General features: G+C 41.4%; 1 protein-coding gene and 1 long non-coding RNA gene across 3 annotated transcripts in view; both read right to left on the bottom strand.

The window, feature by feature from the left end:
• The window catches only part of ENTPD7 (ectonucleoside triphosphate diphosphohydrolase 7), a 52,639-nt gene extending 45,288 nt beyond the window's left edge, over positions 1–7,351 (bottom strand). The window contains exons 1-3 of one of the 2 annotated variants that reach the window (XM_036027135.1): positions 7,236–7,351; positions 6,865–6,957; positions 5,601–5,783 (exon numbers count right to left, since the gene is read on the bottom strand). In XM_036027135.1, the coding sequence (XP_035883028.1) occupies positions 5,601–5,783; positions 6,865–6,872 (191 nt within the window). In that variant the 5' untranslated portion in view covers positions 6,873–6,957; positions 7,236–7,351. Of the gene's footprint in view, positions 1–5,600; positions 5,784–6,864; positions 6,958–7,229 lie in introns of both variants that reach the window. The other variant, XM_028511895.2, reaches the window with a different exon arrangement.
• A 177-nt stretch (positions 7,352–7,528) lies between these two features.
• Positions 7,529–21,475, bottom strand: LOC118500887. The gene is made up of 3 exons (XR_004903468.1): positions 18,417–21,475; positions 13,958–13,960; positions 7,529–7,673 (listed from the first exon to the last, which is right to left on the bottom strand). It is a non-coding gene; the product is annotated as an uncharacterized LOC118500887 (long non-coding RNA).
• Positions 21,476–23,438: the final 1,963 nt, after the last annotated feature.

Below are 23,438 nucleotides of genomic sequence, written 5' to 3'. Positions count from 1 at the left end.
TGAAACTAGACCACCAACTTATACCATACACCAGAATAAATTCAAAATGGATAAAAGACTTAAATATAAGTCATGATACCATAAAAGTCCTAGGGGAAAACATAGGCAGAAAATTTTCAGATATCCCACGTAGCAATTTTGTTGCCAATATATCACCTAGGGCAAGGAAAATAAAGGCAAAAAAAATAAACAAATGGGACTACATCAAATTAAAAAGCTTCTGTACAGCTAAAGAAACCATCATCAAAAAGAAAAGGGAACCAACCATATGGGAGAATATATTTGCCAACAATACATCAGACAAGGGTTTAATCTCCAACATATATATAGAACTCATACAAGTCAACACCAGGAAGACAAACAACCCAATTGAAAAAATGGGCAAAGGACCTGAATAGACATTTTTCTAAGGAGGCCATACAGAGGGCCCATAGGCATATGAAAGAATGAACAACATCACTAGCCATCAGAGAAATGCAAACTAAAACCACAATGAGATATCACCTCATACTTCTCAGAATGTCTATCTTTAATAAATCAACAAACAACAAGTGCTGGTGAGGATGTGGAGAGAAGGGAACCCTAATGCAAAGTTGGTGGGAATGCAGACTGGTGCAGCCAAGTGGAAAACAGTATGGAATCTCCTCAAAAAATTAAAAATGGATGTGCCTTTTGACCCAGCAATTCCATTGATGGGAATACCTTAAGAATCCCCAAACACTAATTCAGAAGAACTTTGCACCCCTGTATTCATAGCAGCACAATTTACAATAGCCAAGTGCTAGAAACAGCCTAAGTGCCCATCAATAGATAAATGGATTAGAAAACTTTGGTATATTTACACAATGGAATACTACACAGCAGAAAGAAAGAAGGAATTCCTACCTTTGGGGATAGCATGGAAGGATCTAGAGAGCATTATGCTAAGTGAAATAAGCCAGTCAGTGAAAAACAAATACCATATGACCTCACTTATAAGAGGAACTAATGATCAAAATAAACTAATGAGCAAAACAGAACCACAAGCATGGAAACATGGAACAGACTGACAGCTTACCAGAGGAAAGTGGGGAGAGGGGAATGTTGGAAATAAGGGGAAGGGATTAGACAATGAACATGTATGAATGACCCATGGACATGGACAACTGTGTGGGGATTGACTGTGGGAGTGGGGGTGGGCTGGAATGAGGAAGGCAAAGGGCGGGGGGTAGAATTGGGACAACCGTAATAGAATAAATGAGTAAAAAAGAAGAGCCCTGGCTGCTGTGGCTCAGTGGATTGAGTGCCAGTCTGCAAACCAAAGGGTTGCCAGTTTGATTCCCAGTCAGGGCACATGCCTGGGTGGTGGGTCAGGTCTCCAGTGGGAGGCATGGGAGAGGCAACCATACATTGATACTTCTCTCCCTCTCTTTCTCCTTCCCTTCCCCCTCTTTTAAACATAAACAAATAGCCCTGGCTGGTGTAGCTCAGTGGATTGAGCACAGGCTGAGAACCAAAGTGTCGCAGGTTCGATTTCCAGTCAGGCCACATACCGGGGTTGCAGGCCACTGCCCCCAGCAACTGCACATTGATGTTTCTATCTCTCTCTCTCTTTCTCCCTCCCTTCCCTCTCTAAAAATAAATAAATAAAATCTTAAAAATAATAAATAAATAAATAAATAAAATCTGTAAAAAAAAAAAGAATAGGAAACTTTAGGCTACATGGCTGCTGGCTGCTCAGTGAAAGTATTATACAGTGTCAAGACTTTGGTAAGGTCACCACAGCAGCACAGTCTGTGTGTTCCTTAGCACTATAGCTAACTTGTGTCAATTAATTCAACTTAACAAGTATTTATTAGATCTGCCCACTTGGGGTACAGTGACAGACAAGAGCTGTTGGATTACTTCCAGGTATCCCTGAAATCTATTTACTGCTCTACATTGTCATTGCTGCCTCCCAAGTTCAGGCCACCATCATCTCTCTATTGGAGTATTCCAATTCATCTCCCTTTCATTTTTATTCCCCTCTGTTTTATTCTCTACAATGCCACCAAAATAAGCTTCCCTTAAAAAGCATTTCAGACCATGTCTTCTTCAAAGCCTTAATGTCTAAACTCCCTAAAATGGCTTAGCAACCTCAGCCTGATCTGCCTTTCCAGTTATATGGCTCACTGCTAACTCCCTAATAGTCTTCACTCTAGCCATATCAACCTACATAGCATACAATAAGTAGACCACACTGTCTTCCAGTGGGAAACTATGCTCAGGTCTGTCAAAAAAAAAATCCCAGTAAGCATTAAGAAAACTCAAATTATGGATTTAGTTCTCCAAAGCCAACAAGCTTAAGGCCAATTATTGACAACTGTGGTTATCTAAACAAGTATTACTTCTTATGGAAAGGCAGATTCAAAAATACGACAGCACTGCTAGAGAAGTAAACGTTAAAAACATAAACTTCTTGAGAAAAGGTACCAAAGTCACCATGTCCTCATGCTATTATCACCTGGCACATAGTGGCTACTCAATAAATATTTGTCCAATGAATGGATGAACAACCAAGTAAATAGGAAATAGAAAAGTATGGAGACAAAACAACCCAGAAATATTAAGGGGAGTAGGCATGTGTCCCAATTCTAACCGAAAAAGACTCAAGGAAAAAGTGACTAAAGGTTTCTGGAAGGGTCGTCTTCATTCTTATAAGTGAGTAGGGAATACCTGTGTCACTCCTACAGGACACGAATAAGGATGCACGCAGCCCCTGTTGCTACTGGCTGCTATTTTGCAACAATTAAGTAAGCTGACAGTATGGACAATCGAGACAGAAACTCCCATCCTGCCACGAAGTGTTGAACTTATGGTTCTGCTACCTCTAGACTTCTAGTTATGTAAGCCAATAAACTTTCTTGTTATTTAAGTCAGTTTGACTGTTACTTGCAGCCCAAGGCCTCCTAACTGATATATATCTGAGAAGCAACAGAGAAAAAATCATGTTGCAGATGAGGAGCACGACATGTCATTGTTTCATTTATAGTCTAATCAGAAACTAAGCTTAAAAAATAGCAAAATGAATCATCGTTATAAAGGAATATAGATGTTCTAAGGCAAGACATTAAAACTATATCAAATAATTCAGATGTATTTTCTGTGAAAAAAGGTATTATTCAGATCTCAGTGGATGGACTTTAGAGAAGAAAATAATTAACTAGAAGACACAGCAACATAAAATATCAAGAAAGAAACACAGAAAAGAAGACTGAAAAAAAATGAATAGAGCATTGGTATGCTGTGAAAAAACTTCAACATGGCTCGTCCTGGCTGGTGTGGCTTAGTGGACAGAGTGCCAGCCTGAGAACCAAAAGGTCACTGGTCCAATTTGTAGTCAGGGCAGATGCCTGGGTTGTGGGCCAGGACAGTTGGAGGCTTGCAAGAGGCAACTGATCCATGTATCTCTCACACATTAGCACTTCTCTCCCTCTTTCTCCCTCCCTTCCTATAGGGAACTGTTTTTACGTGGCATGGGAATGTAGCCCAGCTCCCACTCGGAAAGGCCAGTGAGGAGCGAGGTTCAGCACACAGGAGCCATACCCACAGATAGGTTCTTCCGTGGGGAATCAGGCCTGCATTGTACTTAGGCTCCTATGAGACTTACTTTTGCTAAAACTCCCTCACCCTGGACTGAGGCAGCAAATGTTTACTATATGTCTTTAACTTCCTAAAGTCTGTGCTAAACCTCCCAAGTATGGAGTGTAACCAGTTCAACCACTTTTCCCCTTGATCTGTAACATCCTTCTCTTTGAAGTAATAAGCAACATTTTCCTTTGTTATCTGTAAAAGGCAACCACCTACAGTGAGCCTGTGTACAGTAAATGAGGGCCATCCTCGATGTAATGTACCCAGAAAAGCAATAAAAGCCTGTCCAGGCCGGGGTCGGGGCCCCCCCCCTCTCTCTCTCTTAGAGAGCGGCCATGCCGTCCCTTTTTCTCCACAGGACTTCTGTAGTCTGTGTGAATTTGTCTCTCATGGCCACAACACATGGCTCCTGCTGGCCAGGGTCTACATCACCTTCCCCTCTCTCTAAATAAGTAAAATTAAAAAAAAAAAAACCTTCGACATGGCTCAATATATATGTGTTTGGAGATGTCAAAGATGAAGTGGGAGAGCACAGAAAAAGTTTCTAAAAAAATAGTGGTCAAAATTTGTCCAAATTTGATTAAAAACTATAAATCCGTATATTTAAGATTCAACAAATCACAAGCCCATGAATCATGAAGAAAACTCTACAAATGAACAGCAAAAGCAAATTGCTTAAAGCCTGTGACAAGAGAAAATCTTAAGAGCCAGGGGAAAAGGACACATGTACGGAGAGAACAAAGATAAAAATGATAGCAGACTTCTCCTCAGAAAGAATTCGAGCCAAAAGACAGGGCAGCAGCATCTTTAAAGTAATAAAAGAAAACTAATCAACCCAGTGAGCATTTATTTTAAAAGGAAAGCAAAATAAATACTTTTTCAATAATACAAAATTGAAAGAATTCACCAATCACAGACTCACACTACTAGACACATTAAAGGAAGTCCTTTAGGTAAAAGAAAAATGGTACCACATGGAAATATGAATCTACACAAAGGGATGAAGAGTCCCAGACATAGTAAATATATAACCCTTCTTTTCTTATTTTTAAAATTTCTTTAAAAGATAATTGAACATTTAAAGGGAAAATAAAAAACAATGTATAGTGGCATTATAACATACAGAGAAGTAAAGTGTATGACTGCAACAGCACAAAGGCCAAGGGCAAAGGCACAGGTTCTCACACTGTGTGTGAAGAGGTATGATATCACTTGAATGTAGACTATGATCGGTTACAGATGTGTAGTATAAAGGCTAAATCCTAAAACAATCACTATAAAAGTGAAAACAAAGTTATATCTAATAAGCCACAAAAGAGACAAGATGGAATCATAAAATACATACTCAATTCAAAAAAAAAAGAAAGGAAAAAAAAGAACAGATGTGACAAGCAGAAAAGAAATAGCAAGAGATTTAAATATAAACATAACTGATAATCACATTAAATACAAATGGCTTAAGCACCCCAGATAAAAGGCAGACATTGTCAGATGGGATAAAAAGCAAGACTCAACTAAATGATGCCTACAACAAGCCCACTTTGAATGTAAAGACACAAATAGGCTTAAACTAAACGGATGGAAAACGATCTGTCATGCTAACATTCACCGGAAGAAAGCTCAAGTTCCTATATGAATACCAGACCAGTTAGATGTTAGAGTAAAGAATATAATCAAAGATAAAGATAGTAGTTTAATAATGACAAAAAGGGCCAATTCATCAAGAGTACATAACAATCCTAACATTTATGTACCCAATAAGTTAGCCCACCAAAACAAGAAAAAAGAAAGATGCAAAACACAGCATCGTCATTCCTGATTCAAAACTGAAAATTGTCAAGATGTTTATGTAATAAGTAGCATGCAATTTTACTAATAGAAGTGCAGTATTCCCCAAAAGGGTCAAAGGTAGTAAGGTGTTAATAAACAGCTTGTCAAAATACTTATGACTTCAATGAAAAGCTAATCAAAATTATCTAAAGCTGACTCACCTTTCATATTGCCTATCTCGAGGTAATGAAGCACCCCAATGTCGAAAGTCCATGATTAACATAAGTAAAAGGAGACAGGATATGCAGAAGAGTCCTAGGAATGCCGCCCGCTGACGGGGAAATGGGCTCACTGTGGGCACAGTAAAGTACCAGGAGGCTGGGCAGAGGTAGGAAAAACTGATCCTGAAATGATACAAACATTAGTAAGGAAAGCCTCTACAACTGAGTATAAAAAACAGCTTTTAAACTTGAGTACAGCCTTCCTAATAAAGGCAAAAATTCATGCCACCAGAAATTCAAATGTTCTTTTAGTCTCAAGTTAAAAAAAAAGACCTATATAGTTCATGGCGCTTCTACTATATAAATCAGAAAAGCTTGGAAAATCTTTTTTTCAAGTCTGTACTTTGAGGTGCAATCAAAAAATTAATCTTATTTTAATGAAAGGATCACCAGTCTCCCTGAGCAACCTCCTAACACTGAGGAATCAGAGTACTACAACAGTGCCATCAAGAATGCTGTCAAAAAACTGGATAGTTAGAAAGTTTATTCAACTGATTTTTAAAATACTTTAATGGTAATATATGCACATTGTTTTAAAAAATCAGTTTAAAAGGATATATAGTGGGAAGTGCGTCTTTTGCCTTAATGCAACTATTTCCCTCTTAGAGGCAACCATTACTACCCAGTTTGTGTGTTTTTCCAGGGATATTTTATATATACACAATCACAGAGATATGTCACATGTGGTAACAGATCCATGTGTGTGTGTCTCTCCATTCCTTTGGTTTTACACCACACATATTGCTCTGTGCCTTTCCCCACTTACTCTATTTGACAACTGTCCCATATCCACAGAACCACATTAATAGTTTCTGAAAGCTTCAGAGTATTACCACAATGTATGGATAAGTGTATTCAATTGTGAAGTTCACTTTCTATATTTATTCATAAGGACCGCAGTCTGTTTTCAAAGTTCATTGCAAAAAAGAAAAAATCTTTGTTTAATCTCAAGGAGATCAAACAGCCTCCACTCAAGTGGAAATACGTCAAGAACATTGCAATCTAGCCCTTTGCGACCTGAGCCCGGGGTTATGGGCTGGAAACTTTTGTCTCTGCCCTCAAAAGAATGCAACTTTGATCTTTGCAACCATATGTTCAGATGCAAAGTCCAGATGCAGTCCTATCTTCACTCACCTCTCAAGGCCCCTCAACCTGCCTGCCACCCCCACTGAGCGCCAGCTGAAAAGAAAGTATATAGCCTTACCTAGCCATGGGGTCCCTTCAGCGGTCCCGCCTGTCACCTCCTTTTCCTTTTGCCCTGAGAAGGTGGTCTCCTTGTCCCACGCATTTCCTGAGCCTGAAAAGAGTTGGTTGGGTTTCAGGCTCACCTTCAATACCCATGAGAACAGACCTCGAGAAGGCCACGGTGGCCACACACTCCCCAAACTCCCATTCCAGGTGCGCCCGCTGTCATTCCTGGCGCCCAGAGGACTCTAACCCGGCTTCCCTTGAGAGAGGGGTTCTCGAGGGCCAGCGATGTCCTGAGGGAAAGGCAGTACCCAGGTGGCGGGGATGAGGTACCCCCTTCCCTTCCCGTCCCTCCTGGCTCCACAGCCCTCCAGCACTTACACTCACCGGTTGAGCGGCCCACTGGCCCCTCCGCCACCTCTGGGCTCGGTCCACCGCAAAACCCCGCAGTCTCTAGCTCTGCCGGAAAAAGGCCTGCGCCCACGGCGGCGCCACGTCCCCAAGGAAACCGCTAGTAGCCAATGACTGACAGGGGACCCGCGGATAGGAACCCGTCCTCCATCGACTATCAAACCAGTTTCGTTGGTTGCACGTCTGTCAACCAGGGTGACCAATCCCCAAGAGGGGATTGCCCGCCCCAAGATCTCGAGTGCACCCAATCCGGAAGGGCGTCGTGCATTGGCCCCGCCTGGAGGAGCTGGCAGAGAGCGTACAGGTGAGTGGTGCGGTGACACTCTGGGGTCCACGGGAGAGGGGCGGGCCTCGGGGTGCGCTGCCCCTCTCTGCTGTGCGAATTCTCCACTGGCTGTTTTCTCCGTGGCTGCCCTGGTGGGTGGGTCTTGGGGTGTCTGCGTCAATAGTGCAACCTTGTCCAGAACCTATCGGAGGTTTTGTGTCCACCAACCCTGCCCGGCAGAATGGCAGTTCTACCGCCTCAAACCTTTCCTATTGCCTCCCAAACTGATATCTCGGCCTCATTGTCTTGTCCCGTGAGAAAAACATAAAATTCGGCACAATGACGTCTACACCAAAGCGCTTAGATCCATTTATTCAACATTAATTGAATGTCTACTGTGTTCCAGACATTGTGAGCAGCTGTTCTTCCCCACCCGGACCTTACAGTAATACATACAACCGTAGTACTTCTTTAATGCTATTTTCTTGCTTACACAAGCTGTTTCATTTCCAGGAGGGAGCCAGCTGGAAAGGGTCAAGTCCAAGTCCCTACAAACGTGGCACATACGTGGCCATATACGAGCCGAGCCGTCAGTGCAGCATATTTTGCCTGCTCCTTACCTACGTTATTTTCTCCAGCACCGCACCTCTGGTTTCCACCCCCCTAGGTTTTGCTCATTGTGTCCGTCGACCTCCCCAACCCCTCCAACTGCCTTGGATATCCTTCCCTAACTTTTAGCCAGGCCAACTCACAATTCATCCCTGAGCACTCCGTTTAAGCGTCGCCTCTTCTAAAAAGCCTTACTTGACCTACACCCCCTTTATACATGCCTATTGTTTTGTTCACCACATTAAATTACAAGTATATTTATGTGCCTGTCTGTCCAAATGACAGAATATCCTTGAGGGCAGGGACTGTCTGCTTCCATATCAATGCTGGGCACCACCTGGCACATAAAACCATTAATATATGTGAACCAATAACTGCGGAATTAAATGAAGACAAGCTGAATGAGAAAAAGAGGCTATTTATTCCATGCCTGCTATAACAAGGCAGTCAGCTGCTATCACTTGTGTCCGGCAGACTCAAAGGGTGTTAGGGGAGTGGAAAAACTAAAAATGAAAAAAAAAATGGGGGAGGGAGGGGGTTTTAATGTGTGCTCTGATTTGAGAGAATGAGCTTGAGGAAACTAGAGGCGGGCTAACCAGGAGCAGAGCATCTTTTGTAATTGTGTTGGGGGAGCATATTTGGCTCTGTCTAGTTGGTCCTGTGTCGGAAGGGGAGGGGCAAAAAATAAGGAAGCAGACAGTTATTAACCAGTCGACAATTCTGGGCTGATAGCTGCAGAGTTTGTGGGTCGGAGTTCTAATCATCACATACGGTCTGGCCATTGTCTGGTTTCTACATTCACTGTCTCATGACCACAGCTGACCCTTGAACAACATGGGTTGAACTGCATGAGTCCACCCATACATGGATTTTTTTCAACAGATATGTGCCATATTGTAAATGTATTTTCTCTTACAATTTGTTAAGTAGTTTCCTTTCCTCTAGTTACTTTATTGTAAGAAAACAGTATTTATTCATATAGCATACAAAAAAATTATTAATGGACTATTTATGTTATCTGTAAGACTTCTGGTCAACAGTAGGCTATTAGTTGTTAAGTTTTGAGGGAGTCAAAAGTTATATGCAAATTTCTGACACAGCAGGGTCATGTCCCTAAAGCCCGTGTTACTCAAGGATCTCCTGTATTGTCTTTTCCTTCCCTGATCCTCCCAACCTAACTGGCTCTCCAACTTGCCTTTCTCCCTCAATTCTCAGTGTCAGTGTTCTTCTTTGTTCCTCAGTCCCTCCTGTTCTTCAAGGGGTACATTTTATCTGGACCCCCAAAAGCCACATTGAGTAAAACAGTTGCATAAAGTTAGGATGAACCACAAAATGATACAAATATCAAGTATTTTTATTATTCCAGAGCCCAACGTAGTACCTGGAACACATAGACATGAAAAACACTCAACAGATGTTTTAGCTTTAAAAAAAAATTCTTGTAGTTGTCTGCCAACTGTGTAGTTCTAAGTCTAACCTATGTGTATTTCAAACTCCAGTGTTCCACCACATGGGAGATTTTTTAATGGAAATAGAATTCCTATTTATGTTTTAAACAGTACTTAATTCAGATGGTTTATGAACTATATTAACTTAGAACTTGAAGGTACATTGAAACATCTTCTAATTTACACAGGAGCCTACATTTTAATATCAACACTTTCTTTTTTAATACTGTGTTCTTTAAATATTTCATTTTGGATTTTAGAGAGAGGGTACAGGAGGGAGAAAAGAGGACAAGAAACATTGATGTGAGAGAAAAATGTGAAAAACATCAATTAGCTACCTTCCATATGTGCCCCCAAGGGACCGAACCCTCAACCCAGGCATGTGCCCCAACTGGGAATCAAACTGGTGACCCTCTGGTTCACAAGAGGGTGCCCTACCCCCTGAGCCACTGTGCCCAGAGCTCGGCACTTTGTCCTCATGCTTTTTTTGTCAGCCTGGTTTGGACAATGCTTCCTTCGAAAAGTCCACATGCCCGCAGGTATTTGTAAAACATAATTCTTTACAAAAGCCTGCAGTGTTTATCTGATTAACGGCTCACAGGGCTAAGTTCTGACATTTCTAGTCAGATGGCTAAAAATATATATATAAATGGGCTGAGATCATTTCTCCATCTCATTTGCTGTAACTCAACATGTTGAAACAAATTACAGAAATCCATATTTCAAAACAGGTTTTTAACTGCTTTTTAAAGGCTTGTCTACAATCACATTTGCAATTTTCTCTGCAAGTCCTTGATTCTACCTAGCCCTGAACAAAATCTGCCAAACCAGTCCTACACTAGAAGTCACTCGTCTGCATTGCTTTATTTCTGTCATTAATTTTCCTTCTTTCCACACTCCATCAAGCCCTTACCTCTGAAGGAGTTTAAGTCATGTGGACTTCACTGTCCCTTGCAAGTTTACTCGTCTCTCTTCGTGTGTCTTAAAGGCACCTCATTGTTCAAGACCAACCTCATTTTCTCTTTACTTTCACCTTATCTACCCAAACCTCTTCTATACACATTACCAACTTTGATTAATACCCTGTGATTCACTCACGCGGGAATCTGCAAGTCATTCTAGAATCTCCTCCTTCTATTTCCTTTCACCATTCTATCCGATTAGTCACTAGGTGTTCTTAATTCAAGTTTCTAAAATCCTTGTTAATATCTTCTGATGAAGCCTGTTAACTTGCAGTCCTGCCTCCAGACCCATGCCCCGCCTAAGTGCCCCTCCATTCTGATAACACTAGTGAAATGTAATTATACAGCTTCCCGTTTTAAAATCTTTCTATGGTTCTCCATCCCAATGGGATATAGGCCAAATTCCTTGGTGTGGCATGGCAGATTCTGCTGACTACCAACCCAAAAAGCCAACAATCTCTCTTCCACCTTGTTAACATAATCCCAGTTTCACTTGAGTAACTATACTCCTACACTTGGCCATGTGCTTAAAGAGTGCTAGGCTCCAACCCCAGCCCCAAACTATGGTTGGTCTGAGTCAACCATGGTGGCCCATTCCCTCACCTAATATTAAGCCTGGACATAGCATGCAATTCTAGGCAATGATACTGAAGGGAAGTCAGCTGTTGGGATGAATGAGAGGAGGAGAGAAGACATTTCTGGGAAGGGATTTCTCCATCCGGAAAAGAGTATAAGTCAATAAAAAGTTTACATACGAGAGAGAACAGAAGACCCCTTTTCTTCCTCCACAAGTGATTGTTAAAGATATGATGCCTGGAGCTGCTACAGCCTCTGACAACTACAGTGGGGGGACCAGCCTGGGAATAACAAGAGAAATACAGGAGAAACCTGGGTCTTTGAGAACGTCATTAAGCTGCTAAGTTAACCAACGTGGGAGCACTCCTATCTATGTGTGTCTTAAAGGCACCTCATTGTCCAAGACCAGCCTCATTTTCTCTTTACTTTCACCTTATCTACCCAAACCTCTTCTATACACATTACCAACTTTGATTAATACCCTGTGATTCACTTACTATCTGAGATACTAAACTCATTATTGTTCTTATTTTTAAGTCACTGGACTTAAAAATTGGACTAAAAGTCACTGGACTAAAAAAAAAACTGGACAGATAGTAAGATTCACTTACTATCTGTACTCAGATAGTAAGATCACTTACTATCTGAGATACTAAACTCATTATTGTTCTTATTTTTAAGTCACTGGATTCAGGGAATTGTTGTCTGTGGTCTTCTAACTGATACATGTGGCTTACAATGCCTGATATAACCTAGTCCCCAATATCTTCCAAGCACCCCAACAGGTATTCTTACCACATCCCTGATATGTTTACAGTTCTCAGAATTATGCCTCTTCTCACCTCTGAGCCCTTGTAATTGCTGTTATTTCTGCATAGAAGACTTTCTTTCATTTATCTACCGAATGAACTCCTGCTTATGCTTCACAACTCAGCTCAGAGACACCTCTTCGGTGAGCTCCCCCAGGCAGCTTAGGCACTTTGCCGCCTTTGCTCTTGCAGCACTTTGCTCACGTATACTTCCATCAGGGCAAGAATAATTGTTTCATAAGCTGTCAGCTGTGTGAGTGGACCTGCTACCAGTTGGCCTAGTAGGAGGACAGAACATCTAGATTTTAGACCTCAGTCAGTATGTCTGGTCAGAGAAAGCAGCATCCCTTGGGCTTAGCCAAAAGGAGAGAGGTTTAGACTAAGGTACTTAAATTACTCTGCATAGTAAAATACAATAACTCTGAGCATTCCCTCTAGAGGCTGGATTTGGGGAGCTCTGGTAAACAAAAGAGAAAAAAAGATAAAGGAAAAGAAAAGGGACCTGTGCAAAGCAGTGGCAGGCAGAACTGAAGAGAAGGGCCTATGACAGATTCCCTGTATTATCTGTCTATAGCTGTGTCGCATATTACACCAACACATGGTGGCCTGCACAAACAAGCACCGTTATCTCTCACAGTTTTCCTGGGTCAGGAATTTGGGAGCAGCTGGCTCACAGTCTCTTATAGGCTGCAGTCAAAATGTCAGCTAGCACTATAATTGTCTGAAGTCTTAACTGGGACTCAAAGACATACTCGTACTTCCAAGGTGGCATACTGCACGGCTCGCAAGTTGATGCTGGCTGTCAGGGGAGGCCTCAGTTCCTTTTTGCGTGGGACACTTCCAGGGATGTCTGAGTGTCTTCATGACGTGGCACGTGGTTCTCCCAGAGTGATATGGGGGAGGGGGGGGAGAACGAGAACCTGGTGGAAAGTTCTATCCTTTTTATGACCTAGCCTCAGAAGTCACATATTGCTCTTTCTGTCGTCATAATGGTGCACATTTAAGTCCTGGCTGATGCTCTCCAGGGCACCAACAATACCAAAAAGAGAGGAAAATGCCAGAATCTCATTAGGTCATCCTGTCTGTTTGGTTTCGTTATACTGACAACCTAAGTGGGCACGATGGACTACAAGGAAGCAAAACAAAAACACACAGGAGGGAAAATCCCGGATTCTTTTTCTAGGGATGTAATACATACATGCAAATAAAATGCCTCAGTGGAAAAAAAGTCACATGTCTTTACTTCTGCCACATATTATTTGTTAAAAGCTAGTCACTAACTCTTAGCCCATATTTAAGGGGAGGGCAGTTAGGCTCTACCTTTTGAAGGGAGAAGTATCAAAACAATTTGTAGACATTTTACAGGCACCACAGTCGCCAAGACAAAATGGTCAAAGAAATTTCAAATAATAGTGTTGACATCTAGGGTTTAATTCTGAGTTCTGTGCTATGTCATAATCCTTTCCATGACCCCAGAATTTTTTAAAAAGTCTGATAACACTACAGCCGTGTGCTAGAGAACATTGAGAAATGAAGGGTAGCAGCACAAAAAGATGACAACAGCTGTGGGAAGTGAATTAACAAGTAGCATGATGGAAAATTTGACAATCACAGGAAATCAGTAGTCGTTCAGAGAAGTGAAAGGCCATGCTTTGGGGGTGCCAGCAGGGGAGGCAAGGTGCAGTACGGGGAACTCTAAAATGCTCGTAGTACGGAGACGCAGGCATGGGAGAAAGATGTTGACCCCTTCTCCTAGCGTCCATTCTCATTTTATTTGGGTGTGGACACTGTCCCCATGAGTGCTCCTGTGCATTTGAGGATTCCGACTCCGCCCCACCTCCAGGAGTGAGACACAGAAGCCAGGCCCCACACAGACAAACCTCCATCCAGTGGCCACATCTGGTTTTCTAGGAGCACACGTATAGCTCAATTCCAAATAAAGAGGCATTTGCTAGGGCAAATGAGAAGTTCATTTGCTTTCGTTAGAGAGTGTATTAGGGAGCAACTTCCTCTCTCTTCCCCCCTCCACTCCCTAGATTCTTAACAACATGATTAAGCAAGCCACTGAGTCAGACCAAACCTGAATTTCATTTTATGTCTGGGCATCCAATTATTTGAGCTAATATCTTTTATTAAGTACATATGAAATGAGTACTAGTCTTTTGACTGTTTATATGTTTGGCAATTTTCACAATCAAAATGTAGGAGGGGAAAACTAACATTTAATACTATCTTTCAACTACCAGGCTGGAAAAATTAAACTGTTGGATAATGTACTATGTTAGTAAAGAGATAAAAAGCACTCCATTCTTCCAGATGCTCAGGACCAAGATTGTGGGAGTTCTCCTTAATCCCTCTCTTGCTCCCAACCCCACCTCCATTCCATGAGCAAATTCTGTTGGTACCACCTTAAAAATGTATCCAGAATCCAGTCATTTCTCACTAACCTCACTGCTACCACCCTGGGCCAAACTACTACCGTTTCTCACGGAAGTATAGCAGCAGCCTCCTACCTGGTCTTTCTGCGGCTACCTTTACGCCTTACAGTCCATTCTGAACACTACAATCTGCAGGATCCTTTCAAGGGTAAGCCAGATGGTGTTACTCCAAACTCTAGTCTAGTCGCTTCTCATTTCAGAGTCAAAGCCCTAGTCCTCATAACAACTTACAACATACACACCTCTTAACTCTCCAACCTCATTTCTCATTATTCTTCCCTTTGCTCACTTTACTTCAGCCACATGGCCTCCTTACTGTTTACGGAACATGACTGGTCCTCTCTCGCTTTACATCTTTGTGATTAGTGCTCTCTTCTCCAGAGACTTTATACACCTGCTCTCCCTCCCTAAAACCTTGCTCTCCTACCTCCTTCAGTCTTTAGTAAAATATCAGCTTCTCAGTGAGACCCACTGTAATATTGTGATTTATAAGAAATACAGTCATTCAGATGACCCAAATATATTTCTCAGATATATTTTGTTTTCACACACAGTTGTTGGCTCACAGCTCCCAGACCCCTTGGAATTTCCTGATGAGAGCAACTGGAGTGTCTCTTCTGTTAACGAGGTGACTTTTGGACCCCACCCCAGGCTGGGAGCTGGTTGCCAGTAGGCGTCAACCATTAGGTAAGAGGATTGGGACAGCCCGTCCTACCCCTGACATCAAAGGATGCGGGTGGGGCTGGAGGCTGAATCATCACCAATGGCCAATGACTTAGTCAATCTCAACACATAAAAAGGCAAAAGGACCACTCATTGGTCCTTCTTCTGAGAGTTTTCACATCGGGGAAACAAAATGCTTTGTGTGCCACCATGCGAGGCCCCAAGTGCCATGAGGACAGAAGCTCCTTCGTGCAGGACCCCTCCCTATATATCTCTTCATCTGGCTGTTGATTCATACCCTTCGATAATCTTTGTAATAAATCAGTAATCTAGTAATCAAATGGGTTCTCTTGAGTTCTGTGAGCTATTTTAGGGAATTAATCAAACCCAGGGAGGGGGTCTTGGGAAACTCTGACTTATACTTGTAGTACAGGTAACAACCTGAACTTGTGGTTGGCATCCTGAGCTGGAGGGGGGCATTGGAAGCTCTGATTTGTAGCCAGTCGGTCAGAAGCACAGACAACAGCCCGAGTTTGCGACTGCTGTCTGAAGTGGAGGGTGGTCTTGTGGAACTGAGCCCTTTCCCTGTGGAATTTGATGCTACCTCTGGGTAAATTGTGCCAGAATGGAGTTGGATTCCTATACACCCTGCTGGTGTCCTGAGCATTGCTTGTCGGTGTGGGGAAGCCTACACCTACACACACACACACACACACACACACACACACTGGAATTGGGTCCAGGAACCCCTCTTTACCCACCCTGACCACCCTATTTAAAATTATAACTGTCCTTCCCACTCACACTTCCTGTATCACCATTTTCCTTGCCCAAACACCATTTTACATACAATGTTTTACTTATTTGGTTTATTGTCTGTCTCCCTGCAACTAGAATTTACTCTCCATCAGAGCAGGAATTTGGCTCTAAAAATGAATAAGGAAGTTCTTCATATATGACAATATCTCAAAAAATATTGTTAAATAAAAACTGATAGCTAATGAAAAACTTCATATCACATATAAAAATGAACACAAAATAAATCATAGCCCTAAATGTAAGGGCTAAAACTATATAAGTTGTAAAAGAGAAAAATAGGAGAAGATCTTAGTGACCTTGGGTTTAACAAAGATTTCTTAGGCTCAAAAGCAAGATTCACAAAAGAAAAATGTAATAACTTGATTTCTATTAAAACTAACCCAGGGGCCCTGGCTGGTGTGGCTCAGTGGATTGGGTACCGGCCTGCAAACCGAATGGTTGCTCCTTCAATTCCCAATCAGGGCACATTACTTGGGTTGTGGGCCAGGTCCCCAGTTGGGGGCACACGAGAGGCAACCAATCAATGTATCCCTCACACACTGATGTTTCTCTCCCTCTTTTCCTTCCTCCCTTCCCCTCACTCAAATAAAATCCTTTTCTTAAATAAATAAAATCTTAAAAATAAAACAAACGAAGATCTGTTCTTCAAGAGACTCTGCTAAGAGAATGAAAAGATGAGCCACACATCGGGAGAGAAAAATATTTGCAAATCACAAATCAAAGAACTTGTGTCTAGACTATAAACAGACTCGTCAAAACTGAGTCATAAGAAAAAATCAACACAATTATAAATTGGACAAAAGATTTAGATACCTCACCAAAAAAGATACACAGATGGCAAATAAGCACAGGAGATGTTCAACATCGTTAGTCACCAGGGAAACGCAAACTAAAACAACAGTGACTTACCACTAATACTCACTAGAACGGCTATAATAAAGAAGACAGGCAATAATTTGCCAAGAATGTGGTGCCATGTGCTACAGGTCATGAGGACCCTTAAGCAGCTCTCTGGAGAGGACCTGAGGCCTCCTGCCAACAGCCAGCATCAACTTGACAGCCGTATGAGTGAGTTGCTGTGGAAGTGGATTCTCCAGCCCTGGTCATGCCTTCAGATAACTGTAGCCCCAGCCAACATCTTGACTAAAACTTTATGAGGTACCCAAAGCTGTAACCACTCATCTAAGCCACTATCAAATTCCTCACCCATAGAAACTGGTGATGAATGAATGTTTATTGCTGTTTAATCCAGAATGTTTTCTAGTCGTGTATCCTGGAGCAGTGGATAACTAATACAGAGCCACATAGGAGTAAAAGAAATAATATATACATCGGCGGGCATGTAATATAAGCCCTTCATAAAAGTTAGCTGTAATCGTTGTTGTATAGTGCATGCATGTCCTTTTTTACCAGCGATTGCAACTTTCTTAAAAAGGAGAAGTACAGCTCATTCCCTTTTTTGGCACTCTCTGCCTCTCCTCATCCTGCTCTGCCCTTTAGCGCACTGCCAGGCACACGTGTAGTAGGAGTCCTGCAAGTAACTCTCAAAGGGAGGGATTTAAATCCAAAGGTGAAACAATTTATCTTTGTCTCTGTGAGGATAACTTTCCATTTTGTAAAGTATCTGATTATCTCCTTTGTTGGAGCCCATGTAACTGCCTTGGCTCTGACATGCTAGTTTGTAATGAGTAAGCTGCAAAGGCAAGAAAGAAAAGGAGGTAATGAAGAAATGAGCACTGGATAAGGCAGAAGACCTGGTAAAAGGGTCAACAATACACCCGTAGTAAACAGAGTGGAAAATGGGATTAGGGCCTGAAGAAAAGCCAGGAAGATCACACAGCTAACTCAGGGTTTCAAGGTTCATGGGTTTCAGGTCCACATTTGTTGCCATCATTAGTTTTTTGTCAATGCTGTTGTTGATAATGTTTGCTGCCTCCATAACCCTGGATAGTTGCTTTGAGAATACATCCTACATTTATAAAGAATTCCATACCACAAAGCATTAAAAATACATGACAAGTACTTAGATAAATAAGCCAAACCTCATCCCCTGCTGACAGCTTATCTTATTTGTATGTCAAGGACAACAGACATTACATTATTAAGATTCAAGGAAAGTTTTGTAATTCTAGTCATTCTACTTAAGGTATTAAAAATATTTAAATCTACTCTTTATGATACAACGCTCGTCCAATAACTGAGTCACTCTGACATACCTGGAGTAAGGATGTTATTGTTCAGAGGAAAGAAGGCTTATTTGTGAGACAGCCCGAATTTGGTGCTCTAGCTGATCAACACGTTGCTTGTGCAAACGAGTGACGGGGAGTAGGCTTGGTCATCTTGGTTTCCAGCTTGGTGGTTAGGTAACACGATGGGATCCATTTCTGTAATGGGTGGACAGACAGTCATCAAGGAAAAATAGTTAATAATAATGATAACAATAGTAACAATAATCAACATTTACCGAGTTCTAGCTATATGCCTGCTAGTGTCGTGAGAACTGACTCTTGTTCTGATTTAATCCTCAAACAATCCAATGAAATGTATGTCGTGACTATTACGTTTCACAGATTGGGTAACAGGAACTTAGATCAAGTCATGGAGCTTCAGCGACCCTCTGTTTCCCTCTTTGTTCTGATGTTTTTCTGATAGAGTCCTGACCAGGGTGAAGAAAGGCAGGATGAGTCAGACATAAGGCTGTCTGTTTCTTCCTTTTTATCATTTTAGTTAAGTCTCTTTGGTGGCTCATCATCCAGTAAGACAAAGTTTGTTGACTGTAAACAAAGACCTATTTCAATTATTTAGGCTATGTTCAAATCCCTTAAGACATTAAAGATGGGCAGAAATTGGTATTGTAAAAATATTACATACAGGTTTGTAATTTCATTTCAAGATTTATACAAGTTTAAAATTATGCACTTGACATCATTAAAAGAACATGTCATCATCTGGAGAAATTAATTTTAATTAAATGAAACAGTTTCCTAAAAGTTCAGGACATTGTATCCTAGATTACATTTTGGGGAAATTTTTTTACCAGGTACATAAGTAGAAGCTTTTAAGAGTGGGAATAAATAGGAAAAAAGAAGAGAAGGTTTTATATGACTAGTAAGTGCAGTGTAAAAATAATTACTTGGGGGCATTATTTACAGAATTTACACATTTTTGCCTAGATAATGAAGATATGATAGAAATTAATCAATGACGGGGGTGGAGAATGGATAGCAGTGAGATTTGTGCCCAAATAAGAATGAATTTGTACTTAGCATATTGAATATTTTTTTTTCTAACTATATCTGTTTCAACTTAATTTGAATGTGAAATGAACTGAAACTTCCTACTAGACAAGAACCAGTGAAGCTAAAGTAATTTTTCTGGATTTTTGCCCATGATCCAAAGATGACATTATGTTTGTTTCTTAGGTAAATGAAAATTAGTATTTTACTTTGTTTTTCCTTTTAGAAATAAGACCCTTTAGGAGAAAATTTAATTAAAAAAAGCATGGTGTGATTACAGTAACCACATCTGCAAAAAAGTTGTACAAAGGGAAACCGTTTATTGCTTCAAGGTTGATGAAACTGAAGTTCCAAAAGAAGATAGTCTTCAATGTACCTCACTTAGATGTTTTATTGTTTTAAATAGCTTCACTGAGATATAACTCTTGTACAGTAAAATTCACCAAATTAAATGGTTTTTAGTATATTCGCAGTGTTGTGCCACCGTCATCACAATATCATTCTGAAACACTTGCATCAACCAGAAGGAAACTTGGTAGCCAGTAGCAGTCACTTCCCAGATCTTTTGCTTTGGCCCAAAGCAGATCTTCTTCAAGTTTCTGTGGGCAGCCTGGACATAGACTTTTGAGAGGATAATCAGATTATTTAGTTCATCTGCTAGATGCTAGTTAATCTTTTGTTTTTTTAAATTGAGGTGAAAGTCACAGAACATAAAATTAACCATTTTAAAGATGTTAATCTGTGAAAATTAACACATACTTACCCTATACTTCTAGCAATAATGCGCGATATAAAATTGACATCCAAGTGAGACATTAGTAAATGAAGAGTATACCCCTCAGCTCTTTCTTATTCCTGACCAGGGAAGGAGCATTGTACTTTGTAGCACATTATTACTTCCCGGGATGCATTTCTAAAAATCTTGAGTATCCTGGTCCCAAGATAGATGATATAGACTTTGCCATGAATGTGTCACCTGAATGAAATAAGGCTGTACCACTTTTAATAGCTAATTATTTCTTTTGCTTTGTTCTAAGGGGAATCTTCCTAAGAAACAGTGTATTCTTTGATAAAAGTCAGGGGTTAGAATAGGTAATGTAAATTAAAAACCCACTGCTCCACTGTACTATATATATATACATGCACTGAATATTCCACAAAGACTAAAATACCCATTCCCAAAGCCATGTTTTGCCCTAAGAGAAATATATGTAAGTCAGAGAAGACATGAAGTCTACAGTTGTACTTGGGTTAGAGAGAGCAATGAACTAGGTGAAGTATGGGTAAAAGCACACTTTTCTTTTGTAAGGTGGAAGAACAGACTGAGAAATGGGAGGAAGGAAAGGAGAACTGCTTCAACTGCTTTTTCAGGAAGAGGAGTTTTAGGAAAGATGCAGGAGATGAGTAATAGCAAATTGGTTCCCTTGAAATTTTTCCCCACAGACTCCTTGGGAAGCCATCCTGTATCCGTTCTTCAGTTTGACACTGCTTCAATATACAGCATCTTCTCATCCTTCAGTCCTCACCAATTGCCCCATCTCTGAATTCCTACAGCTTTTATGATCTATTCTTCATAATTTCAGAAGCAATTTTTCTTTAAGCGACTGTAAAGAAACCAGTCTTATTTTTATGTGTGGTTGCTGGAATCATATCAGTCCACACTATAATCAGACCTCATGCCTGGTCATGAACAATGGCAGTTGATGGAAAGAGAGTAATATAAGCTGGAAAGAACAGTAGGAACTTTTCTGAATCTTCAACAATGAAAATTTTGTTAAGAACAAAGAGAGAAATGCATTCTGGGGAAGAACATGTATCAGTTAGGATATACTAAATCAGCAGCTAGCAGCTATAACAAAGATTCAGACTAATAGCAATCACTTGAACAAGTCCTCTCATGTACTAGGACATGAGCAGTTCAATGGTACTATTGTTATCCAAAGGCAACAGGTTTCTTCTACCTTTTGCTAAATGGTTGGCATCTTGTGGGTATGCGTTCTAGATGACAAGGGAGAAAATGAGAAAAATATTCAGAAGACACAATCTTTCCTTTTAAAGGCAGAACCCAGAGGTTTCATGTCACTTACACTCACTAGCCAAAGCTTAATCACACAGTCAATGCTAGCTGCAAGGGAAGCTGGGGATAATGTAGACTTCAGCTGGGAAGCCATGGGCCCAAGCTAAAACTTGGGGTTTTGATTACTAAAGAAAATAAATGGGACTTGAGATTGAGACCACTAGTAATCTCATGGATAGATGAAAAAATGAAAATGACAGGATCTAGAAGGGAGAATGTAGAAAACAACTGTCCTACGAATACTGGAAAAAAGATTTGACAGTGCCTGACTGAGGAGTTGCAAAGTGAGGGAAGCTATTTAGGCTTTAGAAAGAATATTAGAGAAGGAAGGGAAGGGAAGGGGAGGGGAGGGGAGGGGAGAGGAGGGGAGGGGAGGAGGGAGGGGAGGGGAGGGGAGGGGAGGGAAGGGAAGGGAGAAAGAAAGAAAGGGAAAGGGAAAGGAAAGGAAAGGAAGAAGGAGAAGGAAGGGAAGGGAAGGGAAAGGAAAGGAAAGGAAAAGGAAAGGAAAGGAAAGGAAGGAAAGGAAAGGAAAGGAAAGGAAAGGAAGGAAAGGAAAAGAAGAGAAGGAAGGAATCACCAAGAAAGTTGTTTCTTTGCTTGCTAATTTGTTTTTTTTAGGAAGGTTTACTGCTTTTAAGATGCAGGATAGAGTGTGTGTAGATGTACTGAGAGGGGTATACCAGAGAGTCAGAATGGATTAGGTCCTTGCTATTCAAAGTGTGGTCCAGGTCTCGCAGCATCAGCATCATTTGGGGGCTTGTCAGAAATGTAGAATCTCAGTCTCCAGCCAGACCTACAGAATTATAATCTGCATTTTAACAAATTCTTCAGGTAACTAATATCACATTAAAGTTTGAGCAGCAGTAGACTAGATTATGCTATGGGTGGAGTGATCCTAAAATCTTCCTGTCTTAAAAACAACAAAGATTTATTTCTTGTGCATACTAAAAGTCCATCTGGAATGGACTGGCAAGTAGGTGGCAAGTAGGGGCTCTGCTCGTCATCCTCAGTTGGCTGATGGAGCCTCCACCATTTGAACATCAACACTCATGTGGCAGGGGAAGTTACTGTGTTGCTCTCATGTTTGTCTTATGTTTCATTGGCCAAAGCAAATCCCGTGACCATGCCTATCTTCAGGGAGGTGGGAAGAATAATCTTACCATGTACCTGGAAGCTTCGAAGGGAATCATAATTCTGGCAAAGCTAAAAGACTCTCGAGGTAGGGAGGCCTTTCACAGAGTTATTACAATATAGATGTAAAGTGATCAGATACTGAGAAAGTATATCAATAGGAAGGAAAAGGAGGGCATGAAAAAAGGAACATTTCAGACCAATTATTCTGAAGCAGTCAAAAAAGGTTCTCAGCTTTAGAGTCTGATTTAGTAGACAAATCGGAAAGACTTTTGTAGAAAAGGAAAATTTTTGGAGGAATTGGTAGGGGTGGGAGTGGAAAGACTGAGGTCGGAATGGACATGCTGAGTCAGGAATTAAGGTGGGTATTCACCTCTGCCTAGCTTTCCAGCCTCGTCTTGTATCACCTCCCCCCACTCACTGAGCTCCAGCCACATTGGCCTTCTTTCTGTCCTTTCACACACAAGCCTGTTTTCACCTTTGGGTTGTTATAGCCACTGATTCTTCTGGAATGCTCTCTTCTGGGTCCATCATGAGCTCCTACCTGTCACTCAGAACTTGACACTAAGTGTCATCGCCTCAGAAAGACCTTTCCTGGTCATACGAATGTAGCCAACCAGTCACATTTTATCACATCTCCCTATTTCAGTTATGGGCTTAGTACCTGATATTTTTCTTATTTGCCTATCTCCTTCCCCCCATTAAAAAATAAGCTCCATGACCCCACCTGTATCAGTCGTGAAGCGGCCTTTGGTGTATCTCTCTGAGAATGGGCTCGAGGCTGGTCCCTGCCATTCTTGAAAATGTGCCAAGGCCCTCAAGGGGTTGATGCCCAGGTTTTCCACCAGGCCACAAGAGCAGGGCAGCCATCCCTCAGCGGCTTGCTTGTGCCACCCACGGCTTACTACCAGCGCTGTTTGTTCCACTTCCAGTGACGGTTCCTGTGTAGGCACTAGTGCCCTGGGAAGCTATTCCCCACCACCCCAATGCCACCCCAGGTCACTGGTGGGCAAGCTTCTTTTTGGGGAAGTCTACTTTCCTGTTCATGGCCAGTGCTGGAGTGCCCAGAGCACTTAGCAGCAGTGCGATCACCTGTGACCTGCCTCAAAAAGCCACAAGGAAGCAGCCTGGCAGGGAGCACAGCAA

The sequence above is a fragment of the Phyllostomus discolor genome, chromosome 5 (assembly GCF_004126475.2).
Source record: "Phyllostomus discolor isolate MPI-MPIP mPhyDis1 chromosome 5, mPhyDis1.pri.v3, whole genome shotgun sequence".
Classification (NCBI taxonomy): Eukaryota; Metazoa; Chordata; class Mammalia; order Chiroptera; family Phyllostomidae; genus Phyllostomus; species Phyllostomus discolor.
Note: the sequence above shows the minus strand (reverse complement) of the source record. Positions and strands in the feature narration are given on the sequence as shown.